This window comes from Spea bombifrons, chromosome 1 (assembly GCF_027358695.1).
Source record: "Spea bombifrons isolate aSpeBom1 chromosome 1, aSpeBom1.2.pri, whole genome shotgun sequence".
Classification (NCBI taxonomy): Eukaryota; Metazoa; Chordata; class Amphibia; order Anura; family Pelobatidae; genus Spea; species Spea bombifrons.
The window spans coordinates 164064076-164087978 of NC_071087.1; the positions used below are offsets into that span (position 1 = coordinate 164064076).

At 51.9% G+C, this 23903-nt stretch overlaps 1 protein-coding gene and 1 long non-coding RNA gene across 3 annotated transcripts; one reads left to right on the top strand and one right to left on the bottom strand.

The window, feature by feature from the left end:
- Window positions 1-795: 795 nt before the first annotated feature.
- On the bottom strand, window positions 796-2342 carry LOC128485152 (uncharacterized). The gene is made up of 3 exons (XR_008351507.1): window positions 2285-2342; window positions 1142-1238; window positions 796-871 (listed from the first exon to the last, which is right to left on the bottom strand). It is a non-coding gene; the product is annotated as an uncharacterized LOC128485152 (long non-coding RNA).
- Window positions 2343-5431: 3089 nt separating this feature from the next.
- Window positions 5432-21817, top strand: FAM219A (family with sequence similarity 219 member A). Of its 2 annotated transcripts, none has more exons than XM_053457988.1 (6): window positions 5432-5575; window positions 15218-15317; window positions 19566-19668; window positions 19899-19979; window positions 20120-20174; window positions 21540-21817. In XM_053457988.1, the coding sequence occupies exons 1-6, from the start codon at window positions 5516-5518 to the stop codon at window positions 21693-21695; spliced, it is 555 nt and encodes a 184-aa protein (XP_053313963.1). In that variant the 5' UTR covers window positions 5432-5515; the 3' UTR covers window positions 21696-21817. The 2 variants fall into 2 exon arrangements, with proteins under 2 accessions (XP_053313963.1, XP_053313962.1); XM_053457987.1 differs by having other exon boundaries at window positions 5439-5575; window positions 21537-21817.
- Window positions 21818-23903: the final 2086 nt, after the last annotated feature.

The following is a 23903-nucleotide window of genomic DNA, read 5'->3' on the forward strand; positions in this document are numbered from 1 at the left end:
TGCGCATGCGCAAGATGCGAGGCAGTAGGTTATATGCTATTAATACCGAGAGCACTCAGCGAGCGGTGTCCGCTATTAATACCGAGTGCACTCAGCGAGCAGTTTCCGCTATTAATACCGAGTGCACTCAGCGAGCAGTTTCCGCTATTAATACCGAGTGCACTCAGCGAGCAGTTTCCGCTATTAATACCGAGTGCAAAGAGCATCATCTGGAAAACAGTATCACTTAGTAACAGTCAGTGAGCGCCATTTGATATCAGGCAGGCAGTGAGTGTCACTCGGTATCAGGCAATGAGTGCCATTTGATATCAGGCAGGCAGTGAGTGTCACTCGGTATCAGGCAATGAGTGCCATTTGATATCAGGCAGGCAGTGAGTGTCACTCGGTATCAGGCAATCGCGACGACGCGAACCCTGACGGCACCCGCTGCTGCCGGCGCACAAAAGGGGGCGACGCCATTAATACGCCATTAATACAGGGGCAAACCCCATTTACCCCAAAAGGTCTCTTTATCGAGAGCCCAAAAGCATTACGGCCCGATGGTCTCAGCAGGACACGGCAGGATCCCTCCGCTACATAGTCCATGAGACAAACCTCAGGGGTGACCCCGTCTGACGTCACAGAGACGCCCGCGCGGGTGGAAGTCACCGGGACCCGCGCATGGATCGGTCTCGGGTGTCTCTTTGGAGATGCTCTGGGTTGAGCAGAACGCGAGTCTTGGGACGCTTTGCCTGCTACGAGACCCCTCTATGAAAGCCCGCAGTTTGCCCCCCTGGTGGGCAGACGTTTAGCTTACCCTCTTCTTTGCCACTTGCTTTGGCGGTTTGGGGGCAATCGACTTCTGTGTCTGGACGGGCGCCGCCGCGATACTCTGCAAGGGAACAACATTCAGTGTTTATTGCCCCACGGTAATACTGCCCCTATGGACCACAAACCTTTTATTTGGATTTGACACACAGTGGCTGTGGACAGGGCCCGACAGGAGGCACGGGGGCCGACAGGAGGCACGGGGGCCGACGGAGGGCACGGGGGGGCGACGGAGGGCACGGGGGGCGACGGAGGGCACGGGGGCCGACGGGGGCCCAGTAAGAAGGGTGGAGAGTAAAGGATCTCCAAGCGTCCTGTGGACGGGTCACCCTACCTGTTTCGGCTTGGTGGGCACCGTCCGGGTTGGCATGGTTACTGGTCAGGGTTGGAAGGTCTTCTTCAGGGAATCTGGATCAGAGGAGGCAGTTAGTCTGTAACAAGAAGAGAGGTCTCTGCGTGCGGCTAAACCCCGGCCGCGCATGGTCACGTGCATAAACTACTCCTTTAGCAGCAAAACAGACCCCAAACCAACGCAAATGTTCCGAGTCCAGGCGGAGCTCCGACGGCGCCCGGGAATGCATTAACCGGACAGCGACCGCACAACCGCCAACCGGCCCGCGTGCCGGGGGGTCAGAGCTCCCAACCCAACTCATTAATATTAATACCCAGCCGTTAACGCACGGTAACTCCGCTTAATCGATACAGAGAGCCGGGCCAGAGAGGGGCGCTACTACTTTACAAGGGTGAGATTAGAGGCGTGGCTGGGGGTTTCTGTGTTACTAAGTGGGGTATATATTAGAAGAATAATGTATTTATTTACCCCGTTTAATTGAATAAGCCATTTCCTGCTGTTTCTATACACATTATTGGGGCAATTCCTGGTGCCCCTAACCACACCCCCTAATACAAAAGAGGGGGCAGTTCAGGGAAGGATCATGCTGGTGAGGCAATAGAACTGGTGTCAAACTGGGGGTAACTACAGAACATTACCAGATACCCCAGTGACAACTGCCCCATACCCCAGTAACAAAGCCTAAAAACCCGGGAGCGCAGAAAGATACCCCCGGGAGCGCAGAAAGATACCCCCGGGAGCGCAGAAAGATACCCCCGGGAGCGCAGAAAGATACCCCCGGGAGCGCAGAAAGACACCCCCGGGAGCGCAGACAGACACCCCCGGGAGCGCAGACAGACACCCCCGGGAGCGCAGACAGACACCCCCGGGAGCGCAGAAAGACACCCCCGGGAGCGCAGACAGACACCCCCGGGAGCGCAGACAGACACCCCCGGGAGCGCAGACAGACACCCCCGGGAGCGCAGACAGACACCCCCGGGAGCGCAGACAGACACCCCCGGGAGCGCAGACAGACACCCTCGAGAGAAAGTCCGGAGAAACTGCCCCCCGCCCATGAATTTCTCCGTGGCTCTATAAATAAATCGCATTTTTCCCGGACCGGGGTATATAGAAAGATATACTTACCCGAACCGTACACGCTGCCGCTGGACCGGAAGTTGATGTTTGTTGCCATGGCAGCTAGGTCCGCGACCAGTTTGTTGTCGAGAAAAGAAGGAGGGGCTTTTAGTTGTGTTTCTGTCACCATTGGGTTTCTGAGCGCCCTATTGGGCGGCGATCGGTTCCCATGGATACACAGAATGCGTTGAGTAGAGAGTGAGAAAAAGTGCGCATGCGCAAGATGCGAGGCAGTAGGTTATATGCTATTAATACCGAGAGCACTCAGCGAGCGGTGTCCGCTATTAATACCGAGTGCACTCAGCGAGCAGTTTCCGCTATTAATACCGAGTGCACTCAGCGAGCAGTTTCCGCTATTAATACCGAGTGCACTCAGCGAGCAGTTTCCGCTATTAATACCGAGTGCAAAGAGCATCATCTGGAAAACAGTATCACTTAGTAACAGTCAGTGAGCGCCATTTGATATCAGGCAGGCAGTGAGTGTCACTCGGTATCAGGCAATGAGTGCCATTTGATATCAGGCAGGCAGTGAGTGTCACTCGGTATCAGGCAATGAGTGCCATTTGATATCAGGCAGGCAGTGAGTGTCACTCGGTATCAGGCAATGAGCGCCATTTGATATCAGGCAGGCAGTGAGTGTCACTCGGTATCAGGCAATGAGCGCCATTTGATATCAGGCAGGCAGTGAGTGTCACTCGGTATCATGCAGTCTTACTTGTCGTTCCTGTGTTTCCCGCTTGCATTTTGTTAATAAATCCTAGATTTTCTGTACAAAGAAGCACACGCAAGTTACGCAACACAAGTGCTGGTGGGATGGAGGGGGTGCGGGGGGAGCGAGGGGGGGTACTGAGGGGGTGTTATTATTAAACACTAATCTTCACCCACCAGACACCAAGCCAGAAGTTTTTCCCTCGGAGATCTTGTGCCGCCGTCACTGCAGGGGATTCTGGGTAGGAGCGCAAACACGGTTAACAGTGATAGCTTTATGCAGCGACCCCTTGGAGGACAATTACCATACCTGCCAACTTTTACCCCCAGGGAATCGGGATCGGGGGCAGAGTTTGGGAGGTAGAGTGTCACTCAGGCTGACAGCGTTACTGTGTTCCACACTAGAGAAATAAATCGGGGCCGCGGGATTGCCGAGCTGTGCGCTAGCGCGGCAGGACGGCAGCATCAAGTGGCAAAATTGTGACTGTCCCTCACAAAGCGCTCCCTCCACAGCCTGCGCGGCGGAACGTAAAGGAGAAGGAAGGGGAAGGTGTTTGTATTTTGTGTGTGTTGGGTATGAGTGTCTAAGGGCAAGTGAGCGTTCAGCTGCAAGGGCAAGTGTGCATGTATGTGTGTATATGTGTATGGGCAGATGTGTGTATATGTGTGTATGGGCAGATGTGTGTATATGTGTGTATGGGCAATGTATGTGTATGTGTGTGTGGAAGGGCAGTGTATGTGTGTGTGTGGAAGGGCAGTGTTTGTGTGTGTGTAAGGGCAGTGTTTGTGTAAGTGTGTGTGGTAGGGCAGTGTATGTGTATATGTGTGTGTATGGGCAGGTGTGTGTATATGTGTGTGTATGGGCAGGTGTGTGTATGTGTGGAAGGGCAGTGTTTGTGTATGTGTGTATGGGCAGGTGTGTGTATGTGTGTAAGGGCAGTGTATGTGTATATGTGTGTGTATGTGTGGAAGGGCAGTGTATGTGTATATGTGTGTGGAAGGGCAGTGTTTGTGTATATGTGTGTGTGTGAGGGCGGTGTTTGTCTATATGTGTGTATTGTGACAGTCTATCCTTATTATCGACTATTACTGTTTTGGGACTGCAGGGTAGGTTCTGTGTAACACGCGTGTAACCCGGGGGGCACTATTTAGTATTGTTTTAAATTAAGAAAGTTGATTTGTCCTTCTGTGAGTCCAGCAACAGCGAGCATCACTCAGTCTTATACAGTCACTCAGTATAGGGCAGCAAGTGCCACTCGGTATAGGGCAGCGAGTGTCACTCAATCTTAAACAGTCACTCGGTATAGGGCAGCAAGTGTCACTCAATATTAGACAGTCACATGGTATAGGGCAGCGAGTGTCACTCTGTATTAGACAGTGTCACTCAGTATAGGGCAGCGAGTGTCACTCTGTATAGGGCAGCGAGTGTCACTCGGTATAGGGCAGTGAGTATCACTTGGTATTAGAGAGTCCCTCGGTAGGGACTCTCTAATACAGCCTTAGACAGCCACTTGGTATAGGGCAGCGTGTGTCACTCGGTATTAGACAGTGTCACTCGGTATAGGGCAGCGAGTGTCACTCGATATAGGGCAGCGAGTGTCACTCGGTATAGGGCAGCGAGTGTCACTCGATATAGGGCAGCGAGTGTCACTCGGTATAGGGCAGCGAGTGTCACTCGGTATAGGGCAGTGAGTGTCACTTGGTATTAGACAGCCACTTGGTATAGGGCAGCTTGTGTCACTCGGTATTAGACAGTGTCACTCGGTATAGGGCAGCGAGTGTCACTCGGTATTAGACAGTGTCACTCGGTATAGGGCAGCAAGTGTCACTCGTTATACCGAGTTACTGTCTAATACCGAGTGACACTCGCTGCCCTATATCGAGTGACTGTCTAATACCGAGTTACACGAGCTGCCCTATACCAAGTGACTGTCTAATATTGAGTGACACTCGCTGCCCTATAACGAGTGACACTTGCTGCCCTATACCGAGTGACACTGTCTAATACCGAGTGACACACGCTGCCCTATACCAAGTGGCTGTCTAATACCAAGTGACACTCACTGCCCTATACCGAGGGCAGTGTCACTCGGTATAGGGCAGCGAGTGTCACTCGGTATAGGGCGGTGAGTATCACTCGGTATAGGGCGGTGAGTATCACACGCTATCGGGCAGTGAGGGTTACTCAGCATCACTCCGGGTCTCACATCCTCCCTTCGCCATGACAACAGCTGAGAGTGACGTTACACGGCCCGCCCCAAATCCCCTTACTGAATTTTCGAGAGACACTCCTCCGTGGGCGCGGTTACCCCGCGTCTCCGCCCTTTTGTTTATTGAGAGTTCAGCGCCGGCCGTGGGCGTGGCCCATGTTCTCTGGGCCCTGTGTCAGCCAGCCCCGCCCCTGCTCATGAATAATGCAGCGATTGTCTGGAGCCGGAAGCTGCTGACAGGCTGAGACAGAGCATCCTCAGCATCATCCGCAGCAGCATCATCCGCAGTAGCAGCACCGGGCCCGGTGCTCCGGTCGCCACCATGATGGAGGAAATAGACCGCTTCCAGGTGCCCACCGTGCACTCCGAAATGCAGCCCCTGGTAAGGCCTGGACCCCGCATCCCGTCCCTGGGGGGCGCTCACCCCGTATGTATTGAGACCCCCTCCCAGACCCCTCTAAGAGGCAGATCTAATTTACATAAAGCCCCCTGGGAGCAGCACCCTCCCCCCACGCAGACAGCGAGTGTGGCCCCTCTGTATGCGGGCTGTGACAGGACTGGGCCCCGGGGGCCCGCTCACTGTAAGTACAGTGTATGCGGGGCGCCGAGCGGTCTCTAGGGGGCGCCCCGCTACATGGCCAGGCCTTTATGAAAAGGGGGTTATGGAGATGGGAGGGGTGCCCGATGTACCCTTTTTTTTATATATTTGGGGTGCACCGATATCTGCAGGGGAGGGTTACCCTCCTTTTGATGGGGGGCGCTGATGTATGGAGATGGGGTGCCCTTTAATTAGGTAGGGGCAGTAATGTGTCGGGTTATTTTTTGATTGGGGGGCATTTGAGGTGGGGGCAGTATGGTGTGGGGATGAGGGTACCTTATTTCTGATGGGGGTCACTGATGTGTGGAGATGGGGGTGCCCCCTGATGGTGTAGGGGGTGGGGGACTCTCCTGATTGTGTGTTTGATGGGGGGGGGCAGTGATGCCGTGCCATATGGTGCCGGCGGGCGCAGAGCGTGTGATGAGATTGCGGTTAGATTTGGGCTCCGCGTTATAGTGTTAGGGGCCTCGTATGGGCTGCTATACGGGGTGGGGGGCTATGCTCTTATATACAGGATGGGGCTATGCTCTTATATACTGGATGGGGGCTGTGATCATATATACTGGGTGGGGGCTATGCCCTTATATACGGGATGGGGGGGCTATGCTCTTATATAGGGGATGGGGGGGCTGTGATCATATATATACTGAGTGGGGGCTATGTTCTTATATACGGGATGGGGGCTATGATCATATATACTGAGTGGGGGCTATGTTCTTATATACGGGATGGGGGCTGTGATCATATATATACTGAGTGGGGCAATGCCCTTATATACGGGATGGGGGCTGTGCTCTTATATACGGGATGGGGGGCTGTGATCATATATACTGAGTGGGGGCTATGCTCTTATATACGGGATGGGGGGCTGTGATCATATATACTGAGTGGGGGCTATGTTCTTATATACGGGATGGGGGGCTGTTAAACTGGGTGGGAAGCTGTGCTCTTATATACAGGATGGAGAGCTGTATACAGAGTGTGGGGCGCCGTATCGCAGAGCTGACAATCTGCCATTCACCCCCCCCTGTCTAGCGAGGGTTAATCGCGGGAGCCTTTCTCCTGTGTCTGGCTCGGTAATAATGGATCCTTGTGCTGGGTTACTGCACACTCACCGTCCCCGTCCCAGCATGCATTGTGCCGCAGAGGTTTTCTTTAACCCCACGATTCCCAGACAGGCAGGACATCTATGGCCCTGAAAACCCAAGCATTCCTTGCAGCCCGGGCCCCGGGGCCGGTGACGTGTTCTGTCAGATGAAGCCGGTCATGTAATCTCATACAGAACACGCGTGTAGCGGTGCGTGTGCCCTCAGGGCTGCTGTGTGCTGCATTCATTATGTGATATTATAGTGTGAAGCCGTAACCCCCCTGGCACTGCCCGGCCCCTGTCGGCGGGTGATCAGAGGCTGGCACAGATTAGGGGCCCCGTCCTCCCGGTCCCCGCCTGCTTGTGTTTGTGGCGCTGCTGTGGGTATGCAGGGCGCTGTACGTTGGCGTCAGGCATGGATTACAGGAAGCCTCCTGCGGTGATGGAGGAGATGGCTGAGTAATTGGACGTCTAATGAGCTGTCCTTGGTCCTTCCTGGAGCTGAATGTTCCTCAAGAAGGCGTGCGGTCTCGGCCCCCACGCAGCCCACACCCAGTCTCGGCCCCCCGCGCAGCCCATACGCAGTCTCTTCCCCCCGCGCAGCCCATACGCAGTCTCGCCCCCCCGCGCAGCCCATTCGCAGTCTCGGCCCCCCGCGCAGCCCATTCGCAGTCTCGGCCCCCCGCGCAGCCCATACGCAGTCTCTTCCCCCCGCGCAGCCCATACGCAGTCTTGCCCCCCCCCGCTCAGTCTCTGCCCCCACGCAGTCTCGGCCCCCCGCACAGCCCATACACAGTCTCGGCCCCCACGCAGCCCATACGCAGTCTCGGCCCTCCGCGCAGCCCATACGCAGTCTCGGCCCTCCGCGCAGCCCATACGCAGTCTCGGCCCTCCGCGCAGCCCATACGCAGTCTCGGCCCTCCGCGCAGCCCATACGCAGTCTTGGCCCCGCGCAGCCCATACACAGTCTCTGGCCCTGCGCAGCCCATACGCAGTCTTGCCCCCCCGTGCAGTCCCCCCCCACGCAGTCTCGGCCCTGTGCAGCCCATACGCAGTCTCAGCTCCGGGGTAACTGGGTAGGTGAGCGTCTACCGGGGACACTATATCTAAGTGAGATGGGGCATCGGCGAGGCGTTGGGGGCTTCTCTCCTGGATCAGAGGGCAGCACGGAGGGCGCAGCGAGGTCCTCGTCAGATGCTCTGTCACCCGACGAGCTGCGTTAGAATGTCAGTGAGAATGTTCTCTGGGCAGTAAGGGGTTACACGGGTGGAAGAATGTATCGAAGGGTACCATTGCCCCCTAGAAAGGGATGCATGGAGGGATTAGAATGCCCCCGCTGGGGTAAGATGCCCAGGTAGAGTTGGAATGCCCCGCTGGGGTAGGATGCCCGTTGGGTAGAGTTGGAATGCCCCGCTGGGGTAGGATGCCCGCCGGGTGGAGTTGGAATGCCCCGCTGGGGTAGGAGGCCCTGATCGCCGGGGGACCCGGGTACAGATAGCGAGGTCGCTGGGAAGCCGCCGGGGGCCGAGCGGGGGCCAGGAGTGAGGGGCGTCAGGCTCTGGAATTCACTACCTAACGAGGTTTATAAGGATAAATGGGATTGAAAGGGGGTTCAGAGGCTCACGGGGTCATTAAAAGGTTAATTGGGGGCCTACAATTTGTTTTTTGTACTTTTTTTGGGGGGTTTGTTCTCGCTGGATAGAATATATCTGCCCCCCGGCCATCCTCCTCGCTGGATAGAATATATCTGCCCCCCGACCCCCCTCCTCGCTGGATAGAATATATCTGCCCCCCCCGACCCCCCTCCTCACTGGATAGAATATATCTGCCCCCCGACCCCCCTCCTCGCTGGATAGAATATATCTGCCCCCCGACCCCCCTCCTCACTGGATAGAATATATCTGCCCCCCGACCCCCCTCCTCGCTGGATAGAATATATCTGCCCCCCGACCCCCCTCCTCGCTGGATAGAATATATCTGCCCCCAGACCCCCCTCCTCACTGGATAGAATATATCTGCCCCCCGACCCCCCTCCTCGCTGGATAGAATATATCTGCCCCCCGACCCCCCTCCTCGCTGGATAGAATATATCTGCCCCCCCCAGACCCTCCTCCTCTCTGGATAGAATATATCTGCCCCCCAGACCCCCCTCCTCGCTGGATAGAATACAGACACCAAAAATGTCAAACCAGCGCGGTGACTTCCCGGCAGCGGGGGAGACCGGGCAGAGCCACCGACCCCCTGGGGTATTAGAGGAATGAGAGCGCGTTTAGGGGCCGGCGATCGCGCTTCACGCTATTAAATACTCCGCGGAAAGAGGTAAAAATCTACAGATTGGGGTTCCAGCGGGGAAACAAATCTGTCCAGAAAACATTAAAAAAACATGAAAGGGAGGAAAAAAAGCCGAGAATCGGAGATGGGGATATTTACTCGTTATTTCTATAGGTATTTACCGGTTATTTCTATAGGTATTTACCGGTTATTTACTGGTTATATAGTTATTTACCGGTTATTTATTGGTTATATAGTTATTTACCGGTTATTTACTGGTTATATACTTATTTACCGGTTATTTACTGGTTATATAGTTATTTTCCGGTTATTTACTGGTTATATACTTATTTACCGGTTATTTACTGGTTATATAGTTATTTACCGGTTATTTACTGGTTATATACTTATTTACCGGTTATTTACTGGTTATATAGTTATTTACCGGTTATTTACTGGTTATATAGTTATTTTCCGGTTATTTACTGGTTATATAGTTATTTTCCGGTTATTTACTGGTTATATAGTTATTTTCCGGTTATTTACTGGTTATATAGTTATTTACCGGATATTTACAGGTTATATAGTTATTTACCGGTTATTTACTGGTTATATAGTTATTTACCGGTTATTTACTGGTTATATAGTTATTTTCCGGTTATTTACTGGTTATATAGTTATTTTCCGGTTATTTACTGGTTATATAGTTATTTACCGGTTATTTACTGGTTATATAGTTATTTACTGGTTATTTATATAGTTATTTACCGGTTATTTACTGGTTATATAGTCATTTACCGGTTATTTACTGGTTATTTATATAGTTATTTACTGGATAGGAAGCATCCTGCTGGAAAATCTATTTTTTATTCCCCGGATTACTTTCGATTCCTACATTTTTTTAAAATCATTTTTGTACAAATTCTAAAAAAAAGATTCTTTAAGCATTAAATAGAGGGCTGTATACAGTGATAGTTTAGGGTATTTCACCCCGATAACCCCCCTTCATCTGCAGACCCGGAGCCGCCGTTGCTGTCAGTCATGTGATATTTTGGGTGACTTTCCCGGCTCAAACCCCACACCGAGCTGATGCTTTATGGCGATGCTAATGAAGTCCGTTCCTCCATAGACTTTCATTAGTCAGAGAGTCTGGCTGGGTGATTAAGACCGAGGCATTCTATTGTTCTCCACAGGCAGTATGATAAGGAGTCGGGGTGTTTAGTAGATCGGGGATCAGATAACAGAGCGAGAATCATACAAACGGCTGATATGCGGCTGCCTGAAAATATTATATGTTTTAAAACTGAAAACCGCGTCAGATTTTTGAAAACATTTATCTGATTCTGGAAGAAAATACAGAAATAATTGGGATTCGCCTTTAAGAGATGATCCGAGAGGCTCCTCCAGATAATCTGCAGGCAGCGCATGTTCTGATGCAGTGGAGCCGTTCCCTGGGAATGCCTCTGACTGACTGGCACAGGGGCCCTCTGCAGCCGCCTTCATCCTCCTCTTTCTATTGGTTAGGAAGAGTATGACATCATACATTAGTCATGATATCACCAGAGCGCGCCATTTCTTTCCTTTGGGAATCGGAATCTGCGGGAGATAATATCTCAGGTGGGTTCCTGCTGGATGGAGAGCCGATGGACGGGTGTGGGGCTCCTGCTGGATGGAGAGCTGATGGACGGAGCGGGGCTCCTGCTGGATGGAGAGCTGATGGATGGGAGCGGGGCTCCTGCTGGATGGAGAGCTGATGGACGGGAGCGGGGCTCCTGCTGGATGGAGAGCTGATGGACGGGTGCGGGGCTCCTGCTGGATGGAGAGCTGATGGACGGAGCGGGGCTCCTGCTGGATGGAGAGCTGATGGACGGGAGCGGGGTTCCTGCTGGATGGAGAGCTGATGGACGGGAGCGGGGTTCCGTCTGCTTCTGTCGGTCATTACAGGGGAGCAAGCGATTTGTGACGCTCGATGTTTGTATGTTGAGTTCTAAGCTACCTATCGGTGCCGGGAAGAGCATTCTGATCCTCTGAGCTTGCAATCTACGTTTAATGGGTTAACGTTTGTAGTTCATGATGCCCCCTCAGGCACGCAGATAGTAAAGTGGGCAAACGTTTGTAATCTTACTGGACTTTGCTTGTCCGGTACATTCGGGACCCCGTAACTGCCGCTCCTCTGCATGCGGAGCCCGGGGACCTGCGGACGCCTTATAATTAATAAGAGTTAATCATCTGGACAGAGAAGAAACGGCGGGGAGGCAGCAGGGAGAGGAGACGGCGGGGAGGGGAGACGGTGGGGAGGCACCAGGGGAGAGGAGTCTCCAGGGAGAGGAGACGGCAGGGAGAGGAGACGGCGGGGCGGCAGCAGGGATAGGAGACGGTGGGGAGAGGAGACGGCGGGGAGGCAGCAAGTGAAAAGGTGACGGCGGGGAGGCAGCAGGGGAGAGGAGTCTGCAGGGAGAGGAGGCAGCAGGGGAGAGGAGACGGCGGGGAGGAGCAGGGGAGAGGAGACGGCGGGGAGGCAGCAGGGGAGGGGAGATGGCGAGGAGACAGCAGGAGAGAGGAGTCTGCAGGGAGAGGAGACGGCCAGGAGGGGAGACAGCGGGGAGGCAGCAGGGGAGAGGAGACAGCGGGGAGGAAGCAGGGAGAGGGCAGTCCAGGGATACCTGGACAGGGATCTGGCACTCAGAGGGTTAATGTGCTCACAGTGCAGAGAGCTCTATACAAATGAGGTTTATTTTCTTGGCCGGGAAGCTGACACTCAGCGGACACAGCTGCACATACACACGGATTATATAAGGGCTGGGATTGGTGGCAGTCTGTGGCAGAGCCAGCATTATATGACCAATTGTCTGTACTGAACCCCCCCCCTTACAAAGGCTGCCTGAACCAATCAGGAACAATCAGTAAAAAGTCCCTTTAACCCATTGCTGGATGTTTGTAGCTTTTATTTAATCTCTTTAGCATGATTATGGAATTAACCCCTTACGTCTGCCTATCTGTAGCATTGAAGCACAGCCACATCCATTGGATACCTTTCCTGAAGGGGCGGGAGCTTTTAGGAGACGGACTGGCATGGCGCCTTCATATACCGCGGCGCTGTACAGTCCGCTGTCGCTAAGTGGATTTGTATAAAAATTGCTTGCAGCCGCCAGCACTCAGAGGGTTAAAATGAGTTAAAAGCCGCCAGATCCACCTTCTGTCTGCGGAGATAACAGATTCCCGATCGGCGTCTCCGGCCCCTACCCGAGCTTCACTCCCAAACAATGAGTATCCTACTGGGGGCCCCACTCCCTGCCCCCCAGCATGTGGCCCCTGGGGTGCTAACACTGGGCAGTTTTTACCCCACATTAGCTGCCCCCCTCCCTTTGGTTCTGCTCTGTCGTGTTCCACCTGTCAGGCGGGGGCCAAATGATTGGTTTTATCGGATTAAACCTCCGGTGAGCTCGGCGTTTTGTTTAAGTGGAACGGCAGCTTTAAAAGGAGAGACGGAGGATCAGGCGACAGGAAAGAGGCGGCCCCCGGGGGCCACGTTCATGCAACAAATACACTGATTATTACATTCTTTAAAAACGATGAAATTGGTTTATGTAGAACGGTAAGCTTCGGGGTCTTATGGATTTGCTTTAGTAGAGCGATACTCGGGGTGATCCCAGGTAACAGCGGCCCCCACCGCCTGCCCTCAGAATCTGCATTATTATTCCTCCCCATCACGGTTTCTTCTCCCACGTAGTCGTACGGCTCGCGAAGGTCTGAAAAAAAAATCCTTCCAGGGGGCAAAATACCAGCCCTGCCCGGGGCATAGGCAAAATAATATAGCCCCCTTGGCCCCTCCATGCACGGTAATGCCGTCACATGCTTGTCATCGGCAGGGGAATGAGTGGGAGCCGGAAATCCCCCCAGATTAATAGTCTGGGGGTCTCGCCAGCTGCCCAGCACGGCTCCTCACTTAGATTGCGAGCTCTGTGAACCAGCTGTTGTCGGGGGGGGTTACATCCCGTGTCACTCAGTGAGTGGTCTTCAGGGGACCCCTCCCCCGGTCCGTGTCCAGTCCGTGTAAATATGAAACATTAATTCATTAACATCATAGACCCCGTCACGGAGCTGGTGCCAGAATAACGTTTAGGAAGTGAAATCGCCATGGTTACCCCTCCGCCCAATCACAGCGAGGTGCGTTCTAAGCCAAAGATACAGATGGCAGAGAAGCTGTCCGTGGTGCTGAATGTGTGACCCCGCCACGTCTTCCAGCATAAAGGGTTAAGCTGTACTCACCAGCGAGTGGCACCCGGGGCAGTTTGAAGGGTATTATGCCTCTTTCTGCCCCCACGCCAGTAACCAGCTGCCCCGGTGAATGCATTGCTGCCCGCAGGATGGGGCGTTTCAGGTTACTCACACACCCCAACTTCCCCATAAATACCCCCCATAAATACCCCCCATTACTCTGCATGCTGGAGTCAGCCTCACTGTGCAATCCAGTTAAAAGCCCCCCACGTACACACCTGCCCCCCACGTACACACCTGCCCCCACTAACTGCCCTATCATTCATCTCTGCCCTTCTTTACACCCTGACCTTTTCGGAGTGATTATTATTTCCTTTTCTGAGCAGAGGTGTGTTCGCAGCGATGGGCTGAGGATGATAGGGGTTGTATGGTCCTCCCCTGGCAGACGGTGGCACGCTGTAGGTTAAACCGCATACTTAGTAAATAATCCCCTGAGCTCTCCTTCCTTCTCCAGCTTCGTCCAAGGACAGCGTGACATTTACAAACCATTTCTCTGGGAATAATTCCCTGTGCATGCGCAGCCTGCGGGCCGACGAGAGCTCTGCACCGGCTCACAAATCGCTATTTATATGGAAATAGCTGCCCCGGTGATACACGACGGAGGCTTTAATGCCCCCTCCAGGCTGATAATCAGGCATGTGGGGCCCAATTCCAGAACAACGCTGTCAGCTGGGAGGTTTCAGTGCCGGGAGGAAGATATTTAGACTCCAGATCCATCTATTAAGGAATCTCTAGCGCTGAAGGCTCATGGGGTTGATGATGGTGGTGGGTGGAATGATAATGGCGTTGAGGTTGATGATGGTGGTGGGTGGGACAATGATTGTTTTGGGGTTGTTGATGATGGTGGATGGGATGATGATGGAGTTGGGGTTGATGACAATGGTGGAAGGGATGATGGCATCGAGGTTGATGATGGTGGTGGTTGGGATGTTGTTGGGCTTGATAATGATGGTGGATGGAATGATGATGGCATTGGGGTTGATGATTATGGCCTTGAGGTTGATGATGGCGGTGGGTGGAATGATAATGGTGTTGAGGTCGATGGTGGTGGATGGGATGATGATAGTGTTGGGGTTGATGATGATGGTGGGTGGGATTGATGGTGGAATTAGGGTTGATGACAATTGTGGATGAGATGATGGCATTAGGGTTGATGATATTGGCATTGAGGTTGATGGTGGTGGTTGGGATGATGATGGCGTTGGGGTTGATGGTGGTGGTTGGGATGATGATGGCGTTGGGGTTGATGATGATGGTGGATGGAATGATGATGGTATTGGGGTTGATGATTATGGCGTTGAGGTTGATGATGGCGGTGGTTGGGATGATGATAGTGTTGGGGTTGATGATGATGGTGCTGGGTGGGATGATGATGGCGTTGTGGTTGGTGATGATGATGGTGGATAGGATAATGATGGAGTTGATGATGGTGGTGGTTGGGATGATGATGGCGTTGGGGTTGATGATGGTATTGGGGTTGATGATTATGGCGTTGAGGTTGATGGTGGTGGTTGGGATGATGATAGTGTTGGGGTTGATGATGATGGTGCTGGGTGGGATGATGATGGCGTTGTGGTTGGTGATGATGGCGTTGTGGTTGGTGATGATGGTGGTGGGTGGGATGATGATGGCAGTGGGTGGGATGATGATGGCAGTGGGTGGGTGTTATGATGACGTTGATGATGGTGCTGGGTGGGATGATGATGGCGTTGGGGTTGCTGATGAAGATGATGGTGGTGGATGGGATGATGGCACTTGTTGGCGCTGACTCCTTTGCTCTGTGTTTTTAGGATCCGGCAGCAGCTGCCATATCTGACGGAGACTGTGACATGCGCAAGGGAGAGACGGTCGCCATGAATTATAAGCCTTCTCCTCTGCAGGTGAAGCTGGGTAAGTAAATGGTACAGCCGGCCCCTGGCATTGGCCCCAAACACAGCCTGCTGAAAGCAGGGAATGAGGGACGTTGTGTATGGGCAGTGGGGTTATTAACCCCTTATCGACCTTTGACGGTCCTGAACCGCCATTAAATTAAATAAGCTTAGAAATTGATCAACATTGTATGGCGGCGGATGCCCGTTTCGATCAGGAGGCATTCAGCGACACCAAACACCCACCCCGGACACGTCGTGACCGCTCCGGAGAGCGTCCACCACCGCCACCGCGAGTGATTCTGCCACTAGCAAGATGGCGGCGCCCTTTAAAAAAAGGTTTTTCCAGATTTGGAAAAAAAGGTTTGGAAATCATAAAACGCTGCTTGTACTTATTACCCTATAACTTACAAAAAACAGCAAAAAAACATAAAAAACATAAAAAACATCGGGTATTTCTAAACTCAGGACAAATAGAATCTTTTAGCAGGTTTTTTTACTTCCTTTTGTAGGTGAGTAAAAGATTTTTCAAAGAAAAGTCATAAAAGATGTTTTTTCACATTTTCACCATGTTATATTATTTTTTTTTATAGTAAATAAGATGATACGATCAAAATAATGGTATCTGAAGAAAGCCCATCTTGTCCTGAAAAAAACAATATATAACGTGTGGGGGTTCACTAAACGGGTGAGGAGAAAATTACAGCTGAACACGAGCGCCGCAAAAGGGTTAAAACAGCCTCGGTCCCACAGGGTACAAAAAGAAAAAATGAGCCCGGTCCTTAAGGGGTTAAGTGGTTGAGTTTGTGAAGCAGAAACTTTTTCCAAACTTTTCTTGTTTCTTTTGCTTAATGTGAACCCCCTGAACTCGCCTCGACATCCAATGCACATCATCCGTCATCGTATGACATCATAACCTCCCAATGCCTTTACCAAATTATCCCTTTCCACCCCTGTGATATCATATTTTATTTTAATATCTTTACACGTGACATCATAACCAACTGCCTGTAATATAACCCCAGCCCTGTATACAGTAATATAACCCCCAGCGCTGTATACAGTAATATAACCCCCCAGCCCTGTATACAGTAATATAACCCCCAGTGCTGTATACAGTAATATAACCCCCAGCGCTGTATACAGTAATATAACCCCCCAGCGCTGTATACAGTAATATAACCCCCCAGCGCTGTATACAGTAATATAACCCCCAGCGCTGTATACAGTAATATAACCCCCAGCGCTGTATACAGTAATATAACCCCCAGCACTGTATACAGTAATATAACCCCCAGTGCTGTATACAGTAATATAACCCCCAGCGCTGTATACAGTAATATAACCCCCCAGCACTGTATACAGTAATATAACCCCCAGCACTGTATACAGTAATATAACCCCAGCACTATATACAGTAATATAACCCCCAGCGCTGTATACAGTAATATAACCCCCCAGCGCTGTATACAGTAATATAACCCCCAGCGCTGTATACAGTAATATAACCCCCAGCGCTGTATGCAGTAATATAACCCCCAGCACTGTATACAGTAATATAACCCCCCCAGCACTGTATACAGTAATATAACCCCCCAGCGCTGTATACAGTAATATAACCCCCCAGCGCTGTATACAGTAATATAACCCCCCAGCGCTGTATACAGTAATATAACCCCCAGCGCTGTATACAGTAATATAACCCCCAGCGCTGTATACAGTAATATAACCCCCAGCGCTGTATACAGTAATATAATCCCTAGCGCTGTATACAGTAATATAACCCCCAGCGCTGTATATAGTAATATAACCCCCCAGCGCTGTATACAGTAATATAATCCCTAGCGCTGTATACAGTAATATAACCCCCAGCACTGTATACAGTAATATAACCCCCCAGCGCTGTATACAGTAATATAACCCCCAGCGCTGGATACAGTAATATAACCCCCCAGCGCTGTATACAGTAATATAACCCCCAGCGCTGTATACAGTAATAACCCCCCAGCGCTGTATACAGTAATATAACCCCCAGCACTGTATACAGTAATATAACCCCAGCTCTGTATACAGTAATATAACCCCCAGCGCTGTATACAGTAATATAACCCCCCAGCGCTGTATACAGTAATATAACCCCCCAGTGCTGTATACAGTAATATAACCCCCAGCACTGTATACAGTAATATAACCACCCACGCTGTATACAGTAATATAACCCCCCCAGCACTGTATACAGTAATATAACCCCCCAGCGCTGTATACAGTAATATAACCCCCAGCGCTGTATACAGTAATATAACCCCCAGCGCTGTATACAGTAATATAACCCCCCCAGTGCTGTATACAGTAATATAACCCCCAGCACTGTATACAGTAATATAACCCCAGCGCTGTATACAGTAATATAACCCCCAGCACTGTATACAGTAATATAACCCCCCAGCGCTGTATACAGTAATATAACCCCCCAGTGCTGTATACAGTAATATAACCCCCCAGCACTGTATACAGTAATATAACCCCCCAGCGCTGTATACAGTAATATAACCCCCAGCGCTGTATACAGTAATATAACCCCCAGCGCTGTATACAGTAATATAACCCCCCAGCGCTGTATACAGTAATATAACCCCCAGCACTGTACACAGTTAAATAACCCCCCAGCACTGTATACAGTAATATACCCCCCCAGCGCTGTATACAGTAATATAACCCCCAGCGCTGTATATAGCATTTTACCCCCCCAGCGCTGATGCTAAGGAAGTCTTTAATTAGTCAGATTGTCCCCAACATTCTATTGCCCCCCACAGGCAGTATGATAAGGAGTCGGGGGGTTTAGTAGATCGGGGGTCAGATAACAGAGCGAGAATCATAAAAACGGCTGATATGCGGCTGCCTGAAAACAGGTATCTCCAGGTGCGTTTTAGGTTATTTTGGGGGTAATCTGCGGGTGACGCGAGGCTGTCTGTGGGGTAAATACATTTTGTGCGATTCCGCGATTCGTTACACTGGGAGCCGACGCAAAATTATCCAAAAACAGGGAAACTGGAAATAAAAGCTAGAAGTAAGGCATGCTAGGTGTGGGTCAGGCGGCCGGGGAGGGTTTTAATGGGTTAATTATTTTCTGCTATAAAGATCTTTATCTCCTTTGAGTCGGGCATTAGGGAGTCGCTGGCCCGCAGAGCTTGCAATCTGTTTGATGTGATGAGGGTGGTGGGGGGGCTGTGATGTTTGTTGCAGGTTTGGCGAGGCTCGAAGATATCGCGCATAGATGTAATTGGCTGTCGCCGGGGGGCCAGCGATCCTCCGAGCCGACTGTGCCTGCGCGGCTCTCTGTAAATGAAACCCTTTCATGGATTATACCCCGGCCGGTAATTGCCTCCATCGCTGGCTTCGGAACGTTTCACCTGCTGGCTACATGTGCTGCTGTTTAACTCTTTGGCTGTATAGATAAATCAGTGACCGGCCCCTGTATAATGTATAGATAAATCAGTGACCGGCCCCTGTATAATGTATAGATAAATCAGTGACCGGCCCCTGTATAATGTATAGATAAATCAGTGACCGGCCCCTGTATAATGTATAGATAAATCAGTGACCGGCCCCTGTATAATGTATAGATAAATCAGTGACCGGCCCCTGTATAATGTATAGATAAATCAGTGACCGGCCCCTGTATAATGTATAGATAAATCAGTGACCGGCCCCCTGTATAATGTATAGATAAATCAGTGACCGGCCCCCTGTATAATGTATAGATAAATCAGTGACCGGCCCCTGTATAATGTATAGTTAAATCAGTGACCGGCCCCCTGTATAATGTATAGATAAATCAGTGACCGGCCCCTGTATAATGTATAGATAAATCAGTGACCGGCCCCCTGGATAATGTATAGATAAATCAGTGACCGGCCCCCTGTATAATGTATAGATAAATCAGTGACCGGCCCCCTGTATAATGTATAGATAAATCAGTGACCGGCCCCTGTATAATGTATAGATCAGTCCTGTTCCTGGCTGGGCTTTCTCTTGGCCCCTCGGGGCCCGCTGAGGTCACGAAGCTTCAGGTAATTTTTATTTTCAGGGATGGTCTTTCTGTGCGGCACATTAAGGGTTAAACCCATGAGGTTCATTAAACGTGATTCTGTATCAGTCGGGGGGTAGATTCACCGGACCCAGATCCGGGGCAGAGTCTGCGCATGTCTACGCGCTGGGGTGGTTTTGAGTCGAGAGGTAAAAGCCGCCGTCTCTTCTTTTTCCTCCCCAGAGAAGCAGCGAGAGATGGCCAGGAAGGGGTCTCTGAAGAACGGGAACGTCGGCAGCCCGGTGAACCAGCAGCCCAAGAAGAACAACGTTATGGCGAGAACAAGGTGGGGATCTGCCCCGCGCTGGGGCTATTACCGCTTTAACCCTGTCATCCCCAACGAGCCCCGGAGCCAGGGGTACGAGCTGCGGCTCTCTGAGATAAACGGCGGGGGGTTTTGAGGGTCAGTTATCAGTCCCCCCCGGCCCCTGGCCCCGCCCCGGCCCCCGCCCCCGCCCCCGCTGCGCTCTCCCGGGAGAAACATTGTAACAACTCCAACAATAACTCTCTCCGCAGACTCGTCGTCCCAAACAAAGGATATTCCTCGTTGGATCAGAGTCCTGACGAGAAGCCGCTCGTGGCGCTGGACACGGACAGGTGAGGAGACGCGCCTGCGCGCCCCGGCATACGTGTGTAATGTTGGGGGGGGGCTGGGTGCCCCCTGTGGCGTATGTGGCTGGGGCAGTTTGTGCCGTGATCTGTAACGGTCTCATGCTTTCTCTCTCTCTCTTTCATAGTGACGACGACTTTGACATGTCCCGATACTCGTCCTCGGGGTATTCCTCAGCCGAGGTGAGAGAGGGGCAAATCATTTAGTACAACCCCTGACGGATCAGGGGAGGATGCATGGCACAGTCTGTCAGCAGAGGTGGTAGAATGCACTGTGCTGCGTGGCTGGGGGTTTCTGTTTCATGAAATCAGGCAGTTTATGTCAGAGCTGACGACGGCTCGTGTGTAATTAACCCAGTGAGTGCCAGATGGAATGGTTTAGCCCCCGTTCTGCCCGGGGGGGGGGCATATCCAGCGACGGCCCCGAATCTGGAGCGTTTTTGCAGCTGTCGGGATGCGGCGTCTGCGTCGGGGGACTCGGCGGGTCTGGAGACGGTATTTAGTTGTGTTCGCCGTTGATTGATCTCGGTTGCCCCAGAGCCCCCGTCCAAGGAAGCCGAGGCCGTTCCGGGGGTAATTCTGCTCTTTTTGTGACCTTTCAGTCTTAACCCCGTGTTTTCCGGGCCCTTCCTTTCCTCTTTTGCCGCTGGGCCTCCTGGGCCTTCCTGCTCTCTCTGTAAATGTCAGCCCCCCCGGAGCCCCGGCAGATGCTGCGAGCGCCCCGGGATGATGTCCTTTCCATGATGAATGGAGGAGCAGGTGGCTTCCAGCCCCGAGACCCCAGAGACTGCATACATGTATCCCCCAGACCCCGCCCCCATATCCAAAGGCCGAATGATGTCAGAGCGCTCGGAACATTTCATGCAAATGATGTCACTAAACCCATGTGATCATAAGCATGTATTAATGATATCATAATGCTGCTGAACTCCTTATCCTCCCTCTTAATTACATCATAGTGCCGCTGTACCCATATCCCTGAGCTTTAATGATGTCATTGCACTTCTGCACTCATAATTCTCATTCCTAATGATGATATCACACTCTTGCACCCATAATTCACAGTTTTAATGATGTCATTGCGACCATAACCCTAAACCTTAATGATGTCATTGTGGCCTTGCATCCATAACTCATGGTCTTAATGATGTCATCATGACTATAACCCCAAGTCTTAATGATGTCATTGCAGCCTTGCATCCATAACTCATGGTTTCAATGATGTCATCATGACGGTAACCCCAAGTAGTAATGATGTCATTGTGGCCTTGCATCCATAACTCATGGTCTTAATGATGTCATCACGACTGTAACCCTCTGTATTAATGATGTCATCGCAGCCTTGCACCCATAATCAATGATGCCATTGTGCCCCAGACTTGGTAACAGTCTTTCTGTAAATGGTCTTTCTGTGGCGCATGTGATTGGCTCCTGTGATGTACGCAGCGTATGGGGGGTGTCGCCCGCATGTATACGAGTGCCGGGTATCACCTGCGCCGGGGCCGGCAGTGTCTGTAGTTTGACCGGCCGTCTCTTTATCTACAGCAGATCAACCAAGACCTGAACATCCAGCTGCTGAAGGACGGCTACCGGTTGGATGAGATCCCGGACGACGAGGACCTGGACCTCATACCCCCCAAGTCCGTCAACCCCACGTGCATGTGCTGCCAAGCCACGTCCTCCACCGCCTGCCACATCCAATGAGGACGAGCGCCGCCCACCCGCGCTTCCACCGTGACTGGAACTAAACAGCCATTGCCTCCTCCTATGGTAGGACAAGAAGCTGTCAGTGTTCCCGGCGCCGGGAGAAACCAAAAAAAGAATAATCCATCCTTTATTTTATCTGCGAGATTTCTATTCCTGGAGAAAGGGAACGGGTGTGTGAGGAGCAGGGGCCGCGGACGGCCCGGGGGCCACGGAACGGCGAGCGGGATCCTGCACGCGGTCGGCTGGCCAGTGGGAAGTCATCGTCCGGCAGGTCCTGGCAGCTGTGAGAGCTCACCCACCCTGGATGGAGTGCGGAGCGGAGCGTGACCCCCGAGCTGAAGACCCGCCCCCTCGGAGCTCGGGACACGGATTGGTTCAAAGAGACGGTCGCAGAGCTCCCGCTTTGTGCCGGACGAACGGATCGCGTCTCTTCACCAAGTCCAGGAGCCAGGGTCACGGATGAAATGAAATTGCCCCTTCCCTCCCCTGCTGGGGGGCAGAATAAGACCACAAGGAGCATCTCATTTCAACCTCTTCTGTGCCTCAAACATGATGTCATCGCCAGCGCATAAACCAGGAAGTCACCTGATGCCCTGCGATGTAACGCCAGCCGCCGAGCTCCGCCTCGCGTCGTCCGGTGTGAAGGCGAGATGCCCCCGGGGCAGATCCCAGGCAGAGCGTCATCGCTTTGTAAACCGCTAAGATTAACCCCCAAAGTGGGGCCTGGGGAGGAAAAAGCTCAATTTGTGTCCTTTGTCTGCGCCGGTCAGTAAATCTCCTCCGTGTCAGCGCCGGCCGCGGGGATTGGTTATAATAAATAGTGCGACTCCCTGCCGAGTGAGCACTCCGCAGCGAGTGCCGGCTGAGACAGAAGCGATAGCGCTCTGCATTATTCTTATTGCAGCGCTAACATATTCCGCAGCGCAGTACAATATGGGGTTAACAAAGATAAACATGTACAGATCCAACAGGGGGTGGGGACCGAGCCCATGAGCTTACAATCTAGCCTGGGTAAGCAGAACATACGGTGCATGGGGAATTACTGCGGACGCCGTCGTTTATTCCACCCCAGGGCAGGAAATGTCTCATTGATTGCGTTGGCGATCAGCCAATGAACTCCCGGCGTGGCGCTGCTTTATTATTGGTGGAAATCAATAGAAAATCAGCGATAATTTCCCGCCAACGAGAAGAAATAATTAACCAATTAGACCATCCCGGCCCCCCGGACAGATCCAGCGATCCGATATATATTCTATACATTGACTGCCCCGGAAGCTGTGTACTTAATGAAAAGCATGCTGGGTATAATGGGAATAAATAAAATTTTTACTAAATCATTTTTTTTGGCATGGCCCCTGATACTACATACCCAGGGGCCGCGTGTCCGCGGGGGCCGCCGGATAGAAATATTATAATGCGTGGTTATTATACATTAATGAGGTAAAACTAAGAGACCCCAAAATCAGCTTAAACCGCCCCAAATATTACAGGCAGTCCGTTAAGGTGCCGTAACGGGGCCGACCGGGTCTGATCCACCTTCAGGTTCTGGGTTTATACATCGGCCCCGGCCCTCGGATGCCGCCGGCCCCCAGACACTTCTTCTTGACTAATAATCTGTAAATCGTTAGGCGACCCGGAGATCCGTAACGGTTCATTGTACAGCGCTGCGGAATATGTTGGCGCCAAATAAATCAGTAAATACTTATAGCACCGGCGGCCTGGTATGCAAATTAATTCTCTGTTGACAAACCGTTCATTTGCATATGTGGCTGCGTAAGAGGAGGAGCCACTTTTTTTGTCGACCAGATTTCCAGTGACCTTCGCCACGCTCCCCGGCCGTTATTATTAATAATAATAATAATAATAGTGTTTTGTTTGCGTTTAACCCTTCCGACGCCATAGAGATTGAGCAGCAGATCACAAAGGGTTAATCGCCCGTATTAGCGCGTAGCTTCGTTTTGCGAATTGATATAACCCCCTCCCCCCCGAGAAATGGTTTATCCCAAACGCATGACAAAGCTGAGGAGATCCGCTGCTGGCTCCGCCCCTCCTCCCCATTTAACCCCGCCTCTCGTGCAGACACGCCCCCTGCCGGTCCGAGTGTATAGTTAGGATGTAAATATTGTGACGGGTCCTCGGCGTGTATTTATTCTTTCTACCTGCGTGTAGCTTCTCCCGTGACCCACGCGTGTCCCGCCAACACAT